Source organism: Eublepharis macularius, chromosome 14 (assembly GCF_028583425.1).
Source record: "Eublepharis macularius isolate TG4126 chromosome 14, MPM_Emac_v1.0, whole genome shotgun sequence".
NCBI classification, from domain to species: Eukaryota; Metazoa; Chordata; class Lepidosauria; order Squamata; family Eublepharidae; genus Eublepharis; species Eublepharis macularius.
Genome location: NC_072803.1, coordinates 57,135,894 through 57,152,544, shown reverse-complemented (window position 1 = coordinate 57,152,544; position 16,651 = coordinate 57,135,894). Strand labels below are relative to the sequence as shown.

The 16,651-nt window shown below is 44.5% G+C and overlaps 4 protein-coding genes and 1 non-coding gene across 7 annotated transcripts in view; 2 read left to right on the top strand and 3 right to left on the bottom strand.

The window, feature by feature from the left end:
• Positions 1-2,889, top strand: part of TTC16 (tetratricopeptide repeat domain 16) — a 41,932-nt gene extending 39,043 nt beyond the window's left edge. The window contains exon 14 of the mRNA XM_054997271.1: positions 1,630-2,889. Coding sequence (XP_054853246.1) covers positions 1,630-1,779 — 150 coding nt within the window. The 3' untranslated portion in view covers positions 1,780-2,889. The remainder of the gene's footprint in view (positions 1-1,629) is intronic.
• Positions 2,890-2,939: 50 nt separating this feature from the next.
• On the bottom strand, positions 2,940-10,039 carry TOR2A (torsin family 2 member A). The gene is made up of 5 exons (XM_054998481.1): positions 9,806-10,039; positions 6,687-6,952; positions 5,551-5,726; positions 5,149-5,276; positions 2,940-4,628 (listed from the first exon to the last, which is right to left on the bottom strand). The coding sequence occupies exons 1-5, from the start codon at positions 9,942-9,944 to the stop codon at positions 4,384-4,386; spliced, it is 954 nt and encodes a 317-aa protein (XP_054854456.1). The 5' UTR covers positions 9,945-10,039; the 3' UTR covers positions 2,940-4,383.
• On the bottom strand, positions 5,828-5,930 carry LOC129342748 (U6 spliceosomal RNA). Its single transcript, XR_008598241.1, has one exon. It is a non-coding gene; the product is annotated as a U6 spliceosomal RNA (small nuclear RNA).
• A 196-nt stretch (positions 10,040-10,235) lies between the features above and the next one.
• Positions 10,236-11,887, top strand: LOC129342588 (recQ-mediated genome instability protein 2-like). 2 transcript variants are annotated; one of them, XM_054998430.1, is made up of 2 exons: positions 10,236-10,315; positions 11,150-11,887. In XM_054998430.1, the coding sequence occupies exon 2, from the start codon at positions 11,177-11,179 to the stop codon at positions 11,594-11,596; it is 420 nt and encodes a 139-aa protein (XP_054854405.1). In that variant the 5' UTR covers positions 10,236-10,315; positions 11,150-11,176; the 3' UTR covers positions 11,597-11,887. The 2 variants fall into 2 exon arrangements, with proteins under 2 accessions (XP_054854405.1, XP_054854406.1); XM_054998431.1 differs by having other exon boundaries at positions 10,261-10,365.
• Positions 11,888-14,963: 3,076 nt separating this feature from the next.
• The window catches only part of SH2D3C (SH2 domain containing 3C), an 81,171-nt gene continuing 79,483 nt past the window's right edge, over positions 14,964-16,651 (bottom strand). For both annotated transcript variants that reach the window (XM_054998589.1, XM_054998590.1), the window contains one exon: positions 14,964-16,462. In XM_054998589.1, the coding sequence (XP_054854564.1) occupies positions 16,287-16,462 (176 nt within the window). In that variant the 3' untranslated portion in view covers positions 14,964-16,286. The remainder of the gene's footprint in view (positions 16,463-16,651) is intronic.

The window sequence follows — 16,651 nt, the reverse complement described above, 5'->3', positions numbered from 1 at the left end:
AAACACAGCCACTTCTTGGCTGCCCGTTTAGGACAGCAACAACAGGAGCCGTGCCCTTGTAGACTTTGATTCATGCAGCATTTGCTGGGGTGGGTGACACGTTGTGAAATTCTACTTTAAACTCAAAAAAGAAGTGTTAATTTTGCAAACGATGCCTCCTCAAACAGAACTGTACTCGGCTACTACATCAGCAGGCAGTTCACAATATCTTTACTCCTCTACGGGTTTTAGTTTAGAAGCCATTGAATCTTCAATAGAATCCCCCACATCAAGTTACATGTAAGAAAAGTCTGGAGACGTTTCAACTTTGTCATGCCTTACAAATGCAGGGATGGTTCATCTCCACAAATGAAGATTGTGTATTTATTTTGCAACTCGGTGACAGGCCATTTTCATGGCTTGTCTTTATATGTCAAAAGTCAATGCAAGGAGCATGAGAACCTGGGCCGATTCCAGATGACTAACCTTAAGTCGCTTCATGCCACCCTCTTCCGGATCGCGACGGGGAAAATGTGAAATATCGCGTTTCCTCGCGCGAGTTTTGCGCGACGACGCGCAAAACTCGCGCGAGGAAACGCGGTATTTCGCATTTTCCCCGTCACGATCCGGAAGAGGGCGGCATGAAGCGACTTAAGGTTAGTCATCTGGAATCGGCCCTGCATTAGGAACAATTATTTTGTTTTCTGAAGGGTGCCTCTTGGCTTGGTCCTAAAGACTCATGTGACATAGCAGGGTACGGGTGCAAATAAACTTAGGGGCCAAACTATTTGAACCCCAGCCTCCCCTTCACTTCTCCATTGGCGATAAAACCAAGCTACACGTGACGAATGACACTTGAACGGCAAGTGAACAGACTCGCATGTATTCCTCGTTCACTTGCGTTCCACTTGCACTCCACTTGATCACGTAGTGATTGAGTGGAGTGCAAGTGGAACGCAAGTGAACAGGGAGGAATACACGCGAGTCTGTACACTTGCTGTTCAAGTGTCATTCGTCACGTGTAGCTTGGCCCTCAGTTCTCGCACAGAGTTCTTTTGCATGAAGGCAATCTGTGTATTGTATTGAGGTATATGAACTATAGAAAAAAGAGAGCTTTTCTCCTTAACATAGAGTGAGTTTGAAAGTGGTATATATTTGTCGAGAATTTTTCTTTTTTACATCTCATTATTATTATTTGTCTTTCCTGTTTTCTCTTTTATGTTTATATGTATTGTTAGTTTGGTTTGGTTCTTAGATGACTGTTTTTTTATTGTTTAAATAAATTTAAATTAAAAAAAAAAGATTTGCTTGTGAACAACTTTCTCACACACAGAAGCATGCATGATTTGCCCCAATGAGAATACCAGGAAATGAAGGTTGCAGTCCTAAGTACAATTTCCTAAGAAAAAGGCCCATTAAATAAAATTACTTACTTCTGTGCAGACCTGCTTAGGCTTGCTCCTAAGAGTGCAACCTTAAGAATATTTTCCAGGGAGTAAACCCTGTTGAATAGACCCTGAGTAGGATTCTGAACAGACCTCTAAAGCTTGTTAAAGGCAGCAGTCCTGCTATGGCAAAACTTGCTTTGTAGTTTTTAGAAAATCAGAGAAACTCCTGAAGCTATGTCCACATTTCTTATGGGTCTGGCAGGTAAATGAAGAGCTGAAGGAAGCACGAGAGAGGGTGTCTCTGGAATCTCAAACTGCCCGGTTGGACCTGAACCCCAAGTTGCCAGAAAAGGAACGCTCTGACGAACCCTACCACTGGAAGAAGTTCAGCCAAGGCGTTAGTCATTTTTAGTCAGTGAATTCTGAAAATCAGTAATTTTTCCGGGAGGCCTCCCCCAATTTATCTTTTTCAGTCCATGGAAGACAAGAGTGGAGTCATCTGTCCAAACTGTTCTTGGTACAAAGGTGGGCAGTTTGTTGTAGGTGCCATTCTATACCCAAAGGCTTAAGCAAATTTGAAGTGGCATTTATCAGCACCTACTGTGGTATTAGGATATTTCAGCTGAGGCACTTTGGTTGTAGACTTTAAAATATGTAACTGACACTGCAATACTAAGCAGAGTTAACCCCTTCTAAGCCTATTGACTTCAATGGGCTTAGGTGGTTATAATTCTGTTTGGCACTGCATTGTAAATTACCAGTTGTCCTTTACTTCCTGTGTTACTTTTGCTCTGTACAAAGGAATACACATGGAATTGGATGGACTAAAGGTCTGATACACAAAAGACTTTATAGCCACCAGTTTTAGCAAGGAGAAAGTGCGATGATAATTCTGTGGCAGTGTATTACCCGTTGGTTCTTTGTTAGAGAACCCTGTTCCACATGGATCACATCAGCCAGTGGTTGTGATTGTTGGCAAGTTTTGCAGAGAAGACTTTCATAGGTACAGCCGAGCAGCAATTGTTGGAAGAACTGCTGAAGGCCATCGACCGTTTTGTGAAGAAGCTAGTAAGAAGTGAACTCAGTCTGATCTAATTTTGACTATCACTGTAATAGTCACAACTTGACCTTGAACTTTGTACAGTGGGGAACCTGCCACCTTTCAGAATAGGCTGGACTTTTTTGTATGTGTCTAGTTGATATGTGTAATCAATTTAGACATAAGGATTTTACCACCACCTTATCAAGAATAGTCCGGCATTACTAACACGTCACTGTGAATATTTGACCAGTCGTTCCTTTAAGCCTGCAGATGCCTTTTTTATAGTGCCAGTACTGCATTTCAACTTCAGCCAAGACCATTTGAGAAATTTCAGTACCCCACTGGAATTCATATGGTCCCACATGTGTTATTTCCCTTTGTTCAGATGACCGAGTGTAGTCCTACCACAATAACAAGTTTAAAAAGTTTCCTAGAAGGTACCTAGGGACGTACAAGTGAACTAAAGGTAATTTTGATCCACTACTAACATCTCCTAACCGGTGCAATTTAATGCCCCTCCTGGAAAGATGTGTCTTTTAACCTTTTTATTTATATAAATTAAAACAAACTTTTGAACACAGAAAACGTTCTCGTTTCCTCAGCCGAGTTGACCCATAAAACTTCATGAGCAGGTGAGGGGCTGTCTAGGAATTCTGGCCGAAGCTTTCAAAGGATCATCACCCTAACTAGCAAAAATATTGTCAGAGAGCTTTACAGTACATGACAACCCCCCTTTCCCCCTGTGCGCCCATACAGAGATGCCAGTCTGTTCCAACAGCTTCCACCAAGGACTTTTTCTGCCAACTATTAAATGACAGATTGAACACTGTATGCTTAGTTGCGCACAGTCCCAGCACAATGGCACTGAAGCACAGTCAACAATCCTCCTAAGCACAGTCTGAGAAGACTTCTATGATTATCTCGGGTACACTGCACAGCACAGTAATACTCCAGTGCCTTTTCTGACTTGGGAACAGCAAAGTAGCAAAATCGAAACAGAGACCCCAGTTCTTTCTCGAGCAGAAAAGGAAATATAAAAGAGATTGTTTTGAGTTTTCCCTGGCTGATGCCCCACACATCATACGTGAAGCTTCCTCATGCTGAATCAGGCTCCTGCTCCATCAAGCTCGGTGCTGTCTACTCAGATGCACAGCGGCTTTCCAGGGTTTCTGATAGAGGTCTTTTACATCACCTAGTGGCCGTACTTTTAGTTGGAGGGATTGCACTTAGGACCTTCTGTGTACAAAGCAGATGTTCTTCCACTAAGCCATAGTCCCTATGAGAAGCACATGATTTGAAACCAGAATCCCAAGACAGTGAGAGATCTATTCCTAGGCTTACCCATCACTGGCCGACATAGCCGGTTCTATTCACTTATACTAGAGGTAGCTGCCATTGGAAAAATATCTTCAGATAGCACCTAATTACAATGAGGAATACAGACCTGGAAGGCAACCATTTTAAATTTACCCCAGAGAGTCTAACCCGTATATTTAAAGGCATTCAAAATGACATCCCAATGTGGGCTGTAGTTTTTAGAACATCAACGCTGTCACAGTGTGTTTTTAAAATGTAGAAGTAAGATTTCAGAGCCCATAAAAAATTAAGTCACTTGTGCTGTGGTAAGGAAGCATAATTTGATAGCTGTCTGCGAAAAAGTGTCTCTAAAATGCTATAGAAGCAGCCAAGATTCTGTTTGGAGAGGCCATGGCCCCTTTTCCTTGGCACAAAAGAGCACCTCACCACAGGGCTCAGGGCAAAGTATAAAGTTCATAAAGTGCATTTTAGTTTTCTGATCAAGTTTAGTTTTCTGCTCTGGAAAGTCTCATCTTTGGTCCTGAAGCAGATCACGATGACCAGACAGGTGGTCTTGGGCTGAACTTTCAGAATCCAAATATGATATCCGTCTGTTCTGAGTAAACTTATGAGTCTAGTGTAGCTTTTGCAGGCAAGCAAAAAACACCTCCTGACAGGTCAGAGGAAGAAGGGAATACGTGAAGCCACCATTTTGCAGCCTGTAGACGAGAAGACTTTTTCTTCTTCTGGAAAGTAAGGGATGCTCTCAGAAACTGCCTGGATGACATCTGGCTGTGCCTGCAGGCCTTGGCTGGCAAGCTCGTTTGCCACACACTGCTTCACGTGGTGCTGCTTCAGAGGAAGGAAAGGTACCAGGAGGTCAATCAGGTGTTGCTCAATTATTCCAGACTTCCAAAATCCATCTGCGGAAGAAAGATGAAGCAAATAAAAATTCTCAAAGGATACCCATATCCTGAATAGTAAAACAGAAGTGACAGTAGCACAACCCATGTATTAGAATTAGGTTGGTGCAGTGGTTAAGAGCGGCAGGACTCTAATCTGGAGAACTGGGTTTGATTCCCCGCTCCTCCGCTTGAAGCCAGCTGGGTGACCTGGGTCAGTCACAGCTCTTTCGGAGCTCTCTCAGCTCCATCCACCTCACAGAGTGATGTGAGGATAATAACAACACACTTCATAAACCACTCTGAGTGGGCAATATATAAATCCAAACATTCCTAAGGCTGGGTAGGTGAGTGACTTAACAGGCAGCATTGGCAGGGGGTGCAGAACGCTTTCCCTTGCCTGAGCTTTACCCCCTGGATGTTCCTCTCTTGACAGGACTCCAAAATCAAGGGAAAAAAACAGGAGGGGAGAGTGGCTTCAGGGAAAGAAGTGAAGGTAAGGAAGTTCAGCTCTTCCTTCCCTCTCTCAAACAATACTCACTTCTGGGATTTTCAAAAACAGCTTCCAGAATGGATGCTTCTAGATCCTGAAGGATGATCTCCTCCCGGTCTTTGCGGATTCGCCAGAGGTCCAGGGTAATTTGGTTAATCTGCTCCCCTCCAGCATTGCTACCCAAGAACAAGGCAAGATGTTAGGAAAAGATGCCCGGTGCACAGAAGCACCTGCCGGGCCACCGAAAACAAGGTAAAAGCCAGGCATTTTCAAGAAAGAGGAAATTCTACTTGGAACCACAGACTCCAATGAAGCTCATTCACAGATCAAGCTTGAACGCCTGGCTCAGGACTGCTAGGAAGGAAAATATAATTGGCTAGAAGAAAGAATCATGCCTTTGGCATTTCCATCATAGAGGATTGCCCACAAATCTATTTAATCTGTTTGTACCTAATAAAAATGAAGATCGCTTTCCTGTAATTGGTTCCATACACAACCCAAGATGGTCCCAGAAATGGAATAATCACATCAATCAAGCCAGGGTGCATCTTATCCATCTCATCAAAGAGAAAGAGCGATCGGCCACAGCGTGTCAAATTCCCGTGGATCCAATTCTTCAGGTCATTCTGGAAGGAAATGCAAAATAGAAACCTTGAAATAGACAGGAATTAGCTTTTTGAGTTCTTTTAGACGTCTACTCCAGACCTGGTGATTTGTTCATTTTTGTCAAAATATGGAATGCTCCATAAATGTGGGTATCATTCTGACAAAGGGACAATGCTAATCTTCTCTGTATCATTCCCATATTAGTACATGTGCTGCCAAAACATCATAAGAAAAAGAGCTACAGGAAGTACAGAAATTCTGATTTTAAGGGGGGCAAAGTGTTACCCTAATGGGGGGGGTCTCCTTGTGAGTTGCGGGAATTAGCATTCAAGGAAACACAGTGAGAAAGTGTTGAAGAGCCTGGGCAGGGAGATGTCTCTGGAAGCCTTGCCATCTCTGCTGCTCTCCGGGGTGTGGAGGGCCATCAGTCAGTCGTTCTCTCTATGATTCATGGCTTGGTAACTTTCCAGTCTCCTGGCCAGCTGGCATCCATTCTACCTGGAGCTAGGCAATATCTGGGACTTCTGGTTTATGATAAGTTATATCCATAAAATGCCCTTTTAGCATAAGGGAGGGGTATGACTGCTAACTAAAGCAACAACAGGGATTAGATCAAGATGGGTAGCTGTGTTCGTCTGTCTGTAGTACTCCAGTACTACTAACCTAATCCCTATTGAAGTAGAAAAGAGCAAGAGTCCAGTAGCATCTATAAGACTAACAAAATTTGTGGTAGGGTATGAGCTTTCATGTGCCACAGCTCACAGGTATCTATGGCTCACGAAAGCCCATACCGTGCCACAAATTTTGTTAGTCTTATAGGTGCTACTGGATGCTTGCTCTTTTCTACTGCAACAGGGATTAGGTAAGGCTAATTCACATGCCCAAATTTTTCTCTAAAAAGAGTCATGGTAGAGGCCTAACATGAAAGACCACAAGAAAAAACAGCTTGCAGGTTCTATACCGAAAGGCAACATCCTTACCTTATACTGTTCGATGTGTTCTGCGTGAGGGAAGTGAACCACTGGGGAGAACTGGTGGACGTAGGGGCTGCGAAGCCCAGCACGAAAGAGGTAGCGGATCAGGAGAGAGCTCACATACGTTTTGCCCGTGCCAGTCCAGCCGTGGAACGACATCACCAGAGGCTTGACAGGAGCGTGACTGAGCACAAATTCCCTCACCCCTTTCACGACAAGCTGTCTCACCAAGTGTTGGCCAACCAGGTTGAGAGCTAAATCACATTCCAGACCTAAAATGATTTGGGATTGAGATATGATGTGCTGAAGGAAGCAGCGACTCTGCCCAGCTTTAAAACGGAGATACCAATAATACTTAGCATTTATATAATGCATTTAGTGTTCCAGTCTTTTCATGCAGATTATCTTGCAGCCTTGAAAGGTAGGCCAGTGTTATCTCCATATTGCAAAAATCCCTCTCAAGGCACCTAAGTACTCTCATTCTGGACCACGGTTGGTATTAGGAACTATCCACTTGTACGCCCTCCCAATTGGGAGTTTCAGGATTACATCACTCCCCACCTACATCCAAACTTCCTTTACAGGTCAGCCCTGTTTTTTGCTCCTCATACTCCATCAAGATTTGCTCCCTGAAACCCCATTCTTATCCTCCCCCCATCATGGGATAGCAGCCGCCCTCCCCACTGGAAAACTGTCATTTTCTCCCTATGCATTTAAGAAGTCCTCAGGGTTCTATCACCCAACCCACCTTTCTCCAAAATTCCTTTATAAACCTTCTTCTTCTTTTCCCAAATCTGTCCTCTTCTATCAATATTTCCTCTCTAGCTCCCTACTCTCTCAACCCACTCTCGAAGCCACTAACTTTATTAGAAAGTATCCGTGTACCCCTCCCCCGCCAATCCTAAGGGTTTCCTCCTCCATCAAAATTTCCTCTACCACTCCCTCACAGCTCTTCCTAGGGTTGTCAACCTCCAGGTGTGGCCTGGAGATCTCCCAGAAGTACAACTGATGTCCAGACGACAGAGATCAATTCTCACAGAGAAAATGGCAGTTTGGTGGACTCTGTGGCATTATATCCCACCTGCCTGAAGAGGTCCTTTTATACATGTAATATGGACATGGTGTGAGGAAATGGCTCTGAGATGCTTTGGAAAAGGCATAGGGACTGTAGACTGTACTACTGTATATTTTTTGTTGCTGTAAGTATGCTCCTACCCTGGGATAGCCCAGGAAAGCCTTATCTCATCAGATGTTGAAAGATAAGCAGGATCGATCTTGGTTAGCAGTTGGATGGGAGTCCACCAAGGAAAATCAGTGTTGCCATGTAGAGCCAGGCAATGGCAAACCACCCGTGTTAATGGTTGTTGTGGGTTTTCCGGGCTGTATTGCCGTGGTCTTGGCATTGTAGTTCCTGACGTTTCACCAGCAGCTGTGGTTGGCATCTTCAGAGGTGTAGCACCAAAAGCCACAGCTGCTGGCGAAACGTCAGGAACTACAATGCCAAGACCACGGCAATACAGCCCGGAAAACCCACAACAACCATCGTTCTCCGGCCGTGAAAGCCTTCGACAATACATCACCCCTATTAACTTCTTCCATTGAAAACCCCAGCAGGGGTTGCCATAAGTCAGCTAAGTCTTGACAGCACGTTCTCCCACCACCAGGTACACTCCTCCTGGCAGTTTCCACATCATGTAATATGTCATGCCAAATTGCTTATGGTCTGTTTCAGATTTTTTTCCAGCTCTGCATTGCGAATTATGCTTGTTTTGCAAATTTCTGCTATCTATACTCTGTGGTACAGTCACCTGTTGCAGGGGTGGGCAATTGTTTTGGCTCGGAGGTTAGTGGAGGGCTGCACCTTTTAAAATGATTGCATTCATTAGTTAACTTTGCATTTCAGAAAAGGTATAAATTGTATCATAAAAATCAATAAATATAAATTAAATAAAATAGTGGTAGTTTTATTCAATTTATTTATTGTGCTAATTTCATATCATCTATAGCTGCAAGCACATTTAATTTTAGAAGGAAATCTCGGTTCAAGGCGGATTTTTCTGACTGTCTTGATGGGCCACAAAAACCTCTGTAGCGGGCCTCATGTGGCCCGCGGGCCGCAATTTACCCACCCCTGACCTATTGTATTCTAAATGACTAGGACATTCGATAAACAATAGTATAAAGTATAGAGAGGAGAAATTTGAAAAACAAGCATAATTCCCAATTACAGTGTTTGAAATTGACTGTACTGATCTCACACTGTGCAATCCGCCTTAAAAATCATAATAATAGTAATAATAATGCTGCAACGTTGTGTCTGTGTAAAAAGCAAACTATAAATAAGGTAAATAAATAACACTCCTATGAGTTCCCTCCCAGGTTCCACCCTCAAATCTCCAGGAATTTCCCAAACTGGAGTTGGCAACCTAGCCTTCCCCATGCTAGACTGGGAAATTCCTGGAGATTTGGGGGGGGGGGGAAGGGACCTAGGGTGGCCTGAGTTTGGGGAAGGGAGGTAGCTCAGTGGCGTAGAACGTCATCACCCTGCCAAGGTACCCACTTTCTCCAGGGGAACTGATCTCTGGGGATCACTGGTCATTCCGGGAGATCTCCAGGCACAACTTGGAGGTTAATGCAAACGGAACAAACCATACGTGAAGGAAAAATAATCAAATCAATCTATAACTCAAGCAATAAACCAAGCTGTCAGTCAATATATATATATATATATATATTAAATACAGTGAAGAACACAGTATCAAAATTATTTAGGAAAGTATAGTTAAGACACATTTAAAGCAAATGGTAAGCCGCTCTAGAGCAAGGCACCTTTAAATTGTTCTAGAGCGGCTTACCATTTGTGAAGGCATGCTTTAAATGTGTCTTAACTATACTTTCCTACATAAGTTTGATATTGCGTTCTTCACTGTATTTAATATAAATATATATATAGACTGACAGCTTGGTTTATTGCTCGAGTTATAGACTGATTATTTTCTCTTCACGTGCGATTTGCTCGGTTTGCATTGGTTTCTGTTTGCGTGGCGGAGGAACCTCTGTGCGTATCACAACTGGGAGGTTGGCAACCTGGGCCTCCCTCTGCCCCTCACCCTCCCTCCCCTCACCTGGCAAGTCCGGCCGGAAGTCGCACTCGCAGGAGGCCGAGAAGCTGCACTGCCAGCCGGCGCCCAGCTCCCAGGGGGCTCCCGGGCACGCCAGCCCCAGCAGGGGCAGCAGCGCCAGCAGGACCCGGCCCCTCCCCATTGCGCGCGCCCGCCCGCCCGAGACGGGGGAGGAGGAGGCGGCGCTCGGCCCCGTGCGCTCCCGCCCGCTCCCGCCGCCCTCCTCGCCAAGGCAGCTCCCAGCCTGCACCGCGAGGTTCGGCGGGCGAGCACGCGCGCGACTGGTTCCTCCGGCAGGAGCGGTTTCCCGCCTCCGCGAAGTGGGCGTGGCCAGATAGCGCTGAGGGGGTGTGGCCGGGCTCGAGGCTCGCGCTCCGGTTTGAAATTGAGGCGGCGGTTGTTGGCGCGGGGAGGGAGGGGCGAGGGGGAGAGTAAGATTAAGGCGGGACGGTGGAAAAGGCGCGCGCAGCGGAGAGCGGCCCATGAGGAGAAGCTGAATAACGGAATACGGAGGCAAGGAGTCCGATTTCGCGGGAAGGAAGTGGACGGGCTGAGGGGGAAAAGTAGGCTATGAACATGGAATTAAAAGCTTGAACGGGGAAACATGAAGGAAGGAGGGGAAACGAAACGCTGCAGGAGAATTCCGGGGAGGGAAACCGGTTGAGGGACGAGCGGGAAAGCAGGTCTCGATCCTTTGTGAAAGAGAGAACCAAGTTTGATAATACCTGTCACCTTAGTATAGCTTGCCTAAATCGTACAGGGCGATCCCTAAATACTTGGTCCTTCAATTATGTTATTTGCCTGAACACTTACCCTCTAGATTTCACCCCAGTGATTCATATGAAGTATTGCTTTATGTGCAAGATTCAAAATTATCTTCTTCCTATAATCTTTAAAATTAAATCAATATAATGGCAACTAACGTCCACTGCATACAATAAGTTCGCTGAGTTCTTTGAACTTCTTTAAGTAAACGCCCCCCCTTTTCAAATATAATGTAGTTAGAAAGTTCTTTAAAACTCAACATTTGTATGAAATCAGATTTGATATTCTATTTCCAAAAGGCGTTGTGTTCGTAAGAAAACGGCAGCTGTGGTGTGTTGAAGTTTTCTGTATGATCCCATGGGAGTTTTGTATTTCTTGCCCAGAACTAAGCATTTCACCTTGGGAGAGCATTTCTGTTTTGGAGAGATCTGTTAGTCTGATTACCCTGCCATTCATGTCTGAAAGGAGTTTAGATCTCTTGAATATTTGACTTGTGGAGGTCAATACAGCTGAAATGTGGTGAAAGCCATTAATACAGTTTATCCTATTTAAGTTAAAGGGTTATGTGTGCTTTTTATATAGGTGAAACAGGCAGGAAGGAGGAATGGCATGATGTCAGAAGGCCTCAATTTGCAGTCTCCACCAGTGAAGGTTCTGGCTGCACAGCTACAACAGTGCTATCGGGACTGTGATGGTTTATGGCTGTTGGCTCGAAAAGAGTATGGACGGCCCGCATTGGCAGTTCCCCTGGTATGGATGCAGGGCACGATACTGACTGTGGACCAGGATGGCAAAGCGGTGAAGATGCAAGATGAAAGTGGCTCTTTCACGGTTCAGGGGGCAGACAAGGTCCCCAAAGGGCGGCCTTGCCTCAGTGCGGGGAAGTATGTGATGGTGATGGGACTGGTTCTGTCCTGTAGCCCAGAGCCCATCCTTCGAGCAGTGAAGATGACCGCTCTTACGGACAGTGTCTTGCATAGAAACATGTGGGGGCTGGAAGTGGAGGATTTACACAGAAATCTCCCTTAGTGGTGGAGGCTGCTTCAGTACGCTTGCTTTCCAAAGAAACTGAAGTGCTGAATAACCTTTTGATTTTGCCTTTGAAATAAATTTTAAACTTTTTCTTTGGAGAACTCGAATTAGCTGGAGAAATCCATCTACTTAAGTTACTGTAGGAATTGAGAGCAGTGCGGACAGAGGAGTGCATTTTTGAATAGTGGACTATTTCCAGATAAGTCAATTTGGATAAAGCAGCATCAGTCTGTACAGTGGAAGACTGATTAAGAGTTGCCCCCAATAAAATATCCAGTGAAAAAATTATCTTGAGCATTACTTTGTATTTTCTTCAGCGTGCACTTCCTTTGCATGATAAATGATGAGACTAATGTTGAATCTGAAGATTTTTCTACCAATTGCTATTCAGTCTGACTCATGAAGCCTGTTTTGAACAGAATACTGGTGTTTTGTTTTCTTTTTAAATGAGGGAACAGAGATTACTTGGAATCAAGCTTCCCCACATACCTATATTAAAGGCATACCAAAGGCATTCTCAGTCAGTCTGCAGTAGCAACAACTCCTTGACAGGTCTATAATACTCTGAAATAGTTTCATACAGTTCCCAGTTAACCCAAAATGTCAGGCTTCTCAACAAACTCAGGTTTCCGAGGCCCATCCCTCACCATTGTTTCCCTCCAGTGCTGTCTCCTCTGAGGTTAGTGGGATGGGGTCACACAATGGGAAATGTTGGATCATTTGCATGGGTGAAAACTGCAAGGGGTATAGTGTATAGGGTAGCACTCTAGTATGTAGAAAACATCCCTATAAAGAGGAAGAGGGCAAAGGGTACTTGGGCCAGGGCTGCTGCAGATCCCTGTCTGTAGTTTGCACCAAAGGGCATGGATAGCATTCCTGGGTATACCTAACAATTCCTGGGCAGGGATAATCTGGGAGAATAATCTTCTGCCTGCTATGAATGGCCATGAGTTGAGGCTGGATGTCAATGGGACAGAAATAGTAACTAGACTCCTAATTGGGGGAATTGCCTCTACTGAGGATTGCAACCAACAGATTCTTCTGTATAGACAGTATCTATGATGTAATGCACTGCATAATGCCCCATCTCCAACTTCCCATTCCTGTGCAGTGCTATCAGGCATGCTACAAGTAGTTTCCACATCTGGAAATGACAGACTGGATGGACCAGACCAACTGCTGGATCTACTTCCAATTGCCATAGGTGTACTGCCACTGACTATAAACCCTGTAGGTGAAATAGAACTAGCTGCACTTATAAGTCAGCTGCCACCAATTTCCAAAGTAGTCTATTTGGCTTGTGGTTATTTACTTTCATAACTCTTTACAGTTTCTGTCATATAATTGATTTTTTCTTCTGTAGCTGTGTGATTTCTAGTTTTAGTTCTTTTATTTGATTCTTGTTCCATTGTTTTCTTTCACTTTATGGGACATATTTTCTTCAATGTCTCTTTAAGTCTTTGGGGGGGGAGTTCTGGTATCCTCCACAGTAATCCCTTCTTGAATGCCCCCTTTATTAAACTTTTGCAGTTATATGACAGTATACTTATGTAAAGTAATTATCAATCCTTTTGAAAATCCTAGTAGAGGTCGCCGTAAGTCATCTGTGACTTGACTTGCACCACACACACCCTTTGTTACCCTAGACACATAAAATATCCAACTATTGACATTTCCCCAGTTTTTCACATTAGACAATTCTGATTCTGCAGCAACATGACTCATGGTCTGGATTGCTTAGTTGGCATGGCACTGTACCTGGAAATGCTTCGGGCCAGGTGGAAGCCAATTAGTTGAGATGACTACATTGAAAATTGAGAGCCCACAGGTCACATGATTGCCTCTTCACATATGAGAGTACACAGGGTTGGGGACCCAGACTCAACCTGTGTACTCTAATATGTGATGAGGCAAAAGACTGTCAGGCCTCCAGCATCTTGGAGCCTGATATTCTCAAGACAGGGCTTAATACCAAACTGGTGATACTAACAGGAAGTATGGACACCAGGTGAAAAAATTGTATTGCATTCTGTCAGTGAGTGTCTGGTCAACCAGAGATTTGGGCTGAGTTGCCACCATCGTGGCCGACTCTGCTTTTATCTCGTGCTTCCAACATCCCAGGGAGGCTATGGAAACTGAACAGGTGCCTGAAGGCAGTTTTGGAATGGAAAATGACTAATAAACTGAAACTGAATCCCAACAAAATGGTGGTGCTATTGGAGGATGGGGGAAACAAATGGGGTATACTGTTCTGGATGGGGCTGCTGCTGGAGCTTGGCCACCAGTTGGATAAACAAGTTACAGCAGTGGCCAAGGGTGCCTTTTGCCAGCTTTGGTTGGTGAGCCAGCTGTGGAACATCTAGATTAAATTACTGCAATATGGTCTATGTGGGGCTGCCCTTGAAGTTACAGATGGTACAGAATGTTGCAGCCAGGGTGCTGACAAGTGGCTCATAGGAAACATATCCATCTATGCTGACTCCCAATTTGCTTCAGTGCTCAGTTCAAGGTGCTAGTATTGATGTTTGAAGCCCTAAACAGCTTGGGGCCAGCACACCTTAAGGACTGCCGTCTCCCATATCTACCTACCCACCCACTCTGATCATCTTTGGAGGTCTTTTTTGGGTGCCCCCACCATCTGAGTCTAGATGGGTGGTAACCCGTGAAAGTGCCTTCTCAGTCATGGTGTCGAAAGGAAAGAGTTTTCTGTCCCCTTCTATTGTCCTCCGCCAATGGTTTTTTGTTTCCCTTGATGTAACTGTTATTGGCCCTATGCCAAGATTTTGATGTTTGCGTTTGTATATATTGAATTGTTTTATATATTTTAAATGATGTTTTAACATTGGAAAGTTTTAGTGTTCTTATGTTCAATGCCTTGGGGACCCTATTTGGCTAGAAAGGCGGGATTAAAATATTTCAAATTTATGATAAATAGACTAAAAGTGCACTGGCATGGAAAACACAACAGGACAAATTAATTAAATGGAGTGAGAAGTGTTAACCCTTGTTTGGCAGTCCATCTGTAATGGCAAATCATGGTTTGAAACAACAGATTGTGTATGCTGGAAGTACGTTTCTCCCTTAAACATTTGAATATATTATGGTTCTGTTGCAGTCATATTGATCTTCCTGTAGGCCCTAATTAGAAAACATAGTTGAAGTTCTAGTCCCCAGTCTGCAAAGTGCCAAAGAAACAGATTGAGAATCCCAGTAACCTTTCATGCGGTTTAGTGTTTTCCATCCTAACCTAAAACAAATAGGTCAAACAAAACAGATGGAGAAACAATGTTGTTTTTAAAGAGCAGGGATTACTTTTTGAAAAAAGTTAAGCACTTTTCTTGAAGAAAAAAGCATAAAAGTTTATTGTATGCAAGAACCAAAAGAGAGACACTCCATGGTATATGTACATTAATTTACAAGACAGGAAAATGAGGCGAGTAATTATTTACAACAATTGTCCCTTTTGAATATTTATAGATATATATAGAGATATATACACACCAATGTGGATCTACTATTTACAAGCAGAAAAGGCCTCGCAAGATGAAAGGCAAACTGAAAGGACTGGAGACCAACATCGTGATATCCAGCGGCATGGTGTTTGAAGCAAGGAAAGGAACTGAAGCAAGAGAAAGATGGCAAGGGGAGAGATGTGAGAGTAAGGGCTATACCTATATGTGATGCTCACCCACGTCTCCTTCCCCACTGCATCTTCCTAGTAACGTTTAGAAACACATGACGGCATTATTGTTCCTTTCCTCCCAATTCACTGAATGCTGCTCAGGGGAAGGGAAACATCAAATGCAATGACATCGTCTTGCTTGCTTCCAGGAAGATGAGGGGCGTGAGTGTAGATCAGTTATCCCTGCATAAGAACCCGGGAGGGGGAGACAGTGCTGCAGCCAAATCTCAAGTATTTGGCACAGAGGAATAGGTGTGCTCAGCTCCTTGGTCTTGGGACAGTCAAAGGACTGAGCTAGTGGCCTCCTGGTTCTATGAAATGGGATGGGAGACACACACAGAAAAAGCCACTTTATCAACATTCACTCGGAGGTAAGTCCCACTGATTTCATTAGGACTTATTCCTAAGTAGGATTGCAGCCTAAGAAAGCTGAAAAGACTGTCACCCCCAGATGATGCCTAACAGCAAAGTAATGAGGGAGAAGACCACTTTTACATTCTAGTCTCAAATTGAGACCTCAAAGTCAGCCATGTCCAGGTCAGGTTCTTACCACATAGCTGGGGTCTTTTGCACCAATGAACCACTGTGCTATGGAGGGTCATGTTCAGAAAGGCAAATAACCCAAGAGTAACTACCTAAGGTATGGTTGGTGCAGTTGCAGCAATGCATCTTCATGCTTCTTGCAAGGATGGTAGCAGTGGCGAGGAGCAGTGCAAATTGCTGGATTTTTCAAGCACGAAACCGCTTCTTCTACCCTTTGGATGTTGGTTGTCAGTAACTGATGCAGAAAAAGTCCTTTACTGATGGCGGACTCCTTGGCTGGTCCACTTCATTCCTTGTCACCTTTGCAGATACAGATTCCAGCGTCCAACCCTGGGGCTCTCCCCATGTCAACCTGAGACAAACCCCGCTCTAGGCAGTGGGTTGATGTAGAGAGGAAGGTGCAGGCTGTTGAGTTGGTGGTGTCTTTCCTTGCTAGTCGAGCTCTGAGTCCGTAATGTTGGGCTACAGTTCGCTGGACCGCACCGCTGGCTCAAGTTTGTGGGACAATGCAGTGAGGACCTTGTTGAACTTCTCGTAGCGCTCGCTCTGGCTGCTCTCAGCACCTCGGCTGCCCCACAGGAGACGCAGCTGGAACTCTGTGCTGAAGACCTCGAGCAGTTCTGGTCTCGGCTGGAAGCCTGCAACAGGAACCCAGAAGGTCTCAAAGGAAACAGAACTAGCTTTGGTCCCTGAGTGGCACATTCCAGGGGAAAGGGGCTAATGTGTTTGTTTAGCTGAAGGAGGCTAAGTTTCATCGTCTGAGGGAAACTGCAAGCAGTACAAATTAAATGCAGCCCTCCAGATCTTTGATCTCCCTGGACAAAATG

Coding starts and splice junctions, on each gene's coding strand:
- TOR2A (XM_054998481.1), bottom strand. CDS start 9,944: ATGGGGAGGGGCCGGGTCCTGCTGGCGCTGCTGCCCCTGCTGGGGCTG. Junction 5,727..6,686: donor AACACATCGAACAGTATAAG/GTAAGGATGTTG, acceptor ATTTCCTTCCAG/AATGACCTGAAGAATTGGAT. Junction 5,277..5,550: donor GCGATCTTCATTTTTATTAG/GTACAAACAGAT, acceptor GTTCTTGGGTAG/CAATGCTGGAGGGGAGCAGA.
- LOC129342588 (XM_054998430.1), top strand. CDS start 11,177: ATGATGTCAGAAGGCCTCAATTTGCAGTCTCCACCAGTGAAGGTTCTG.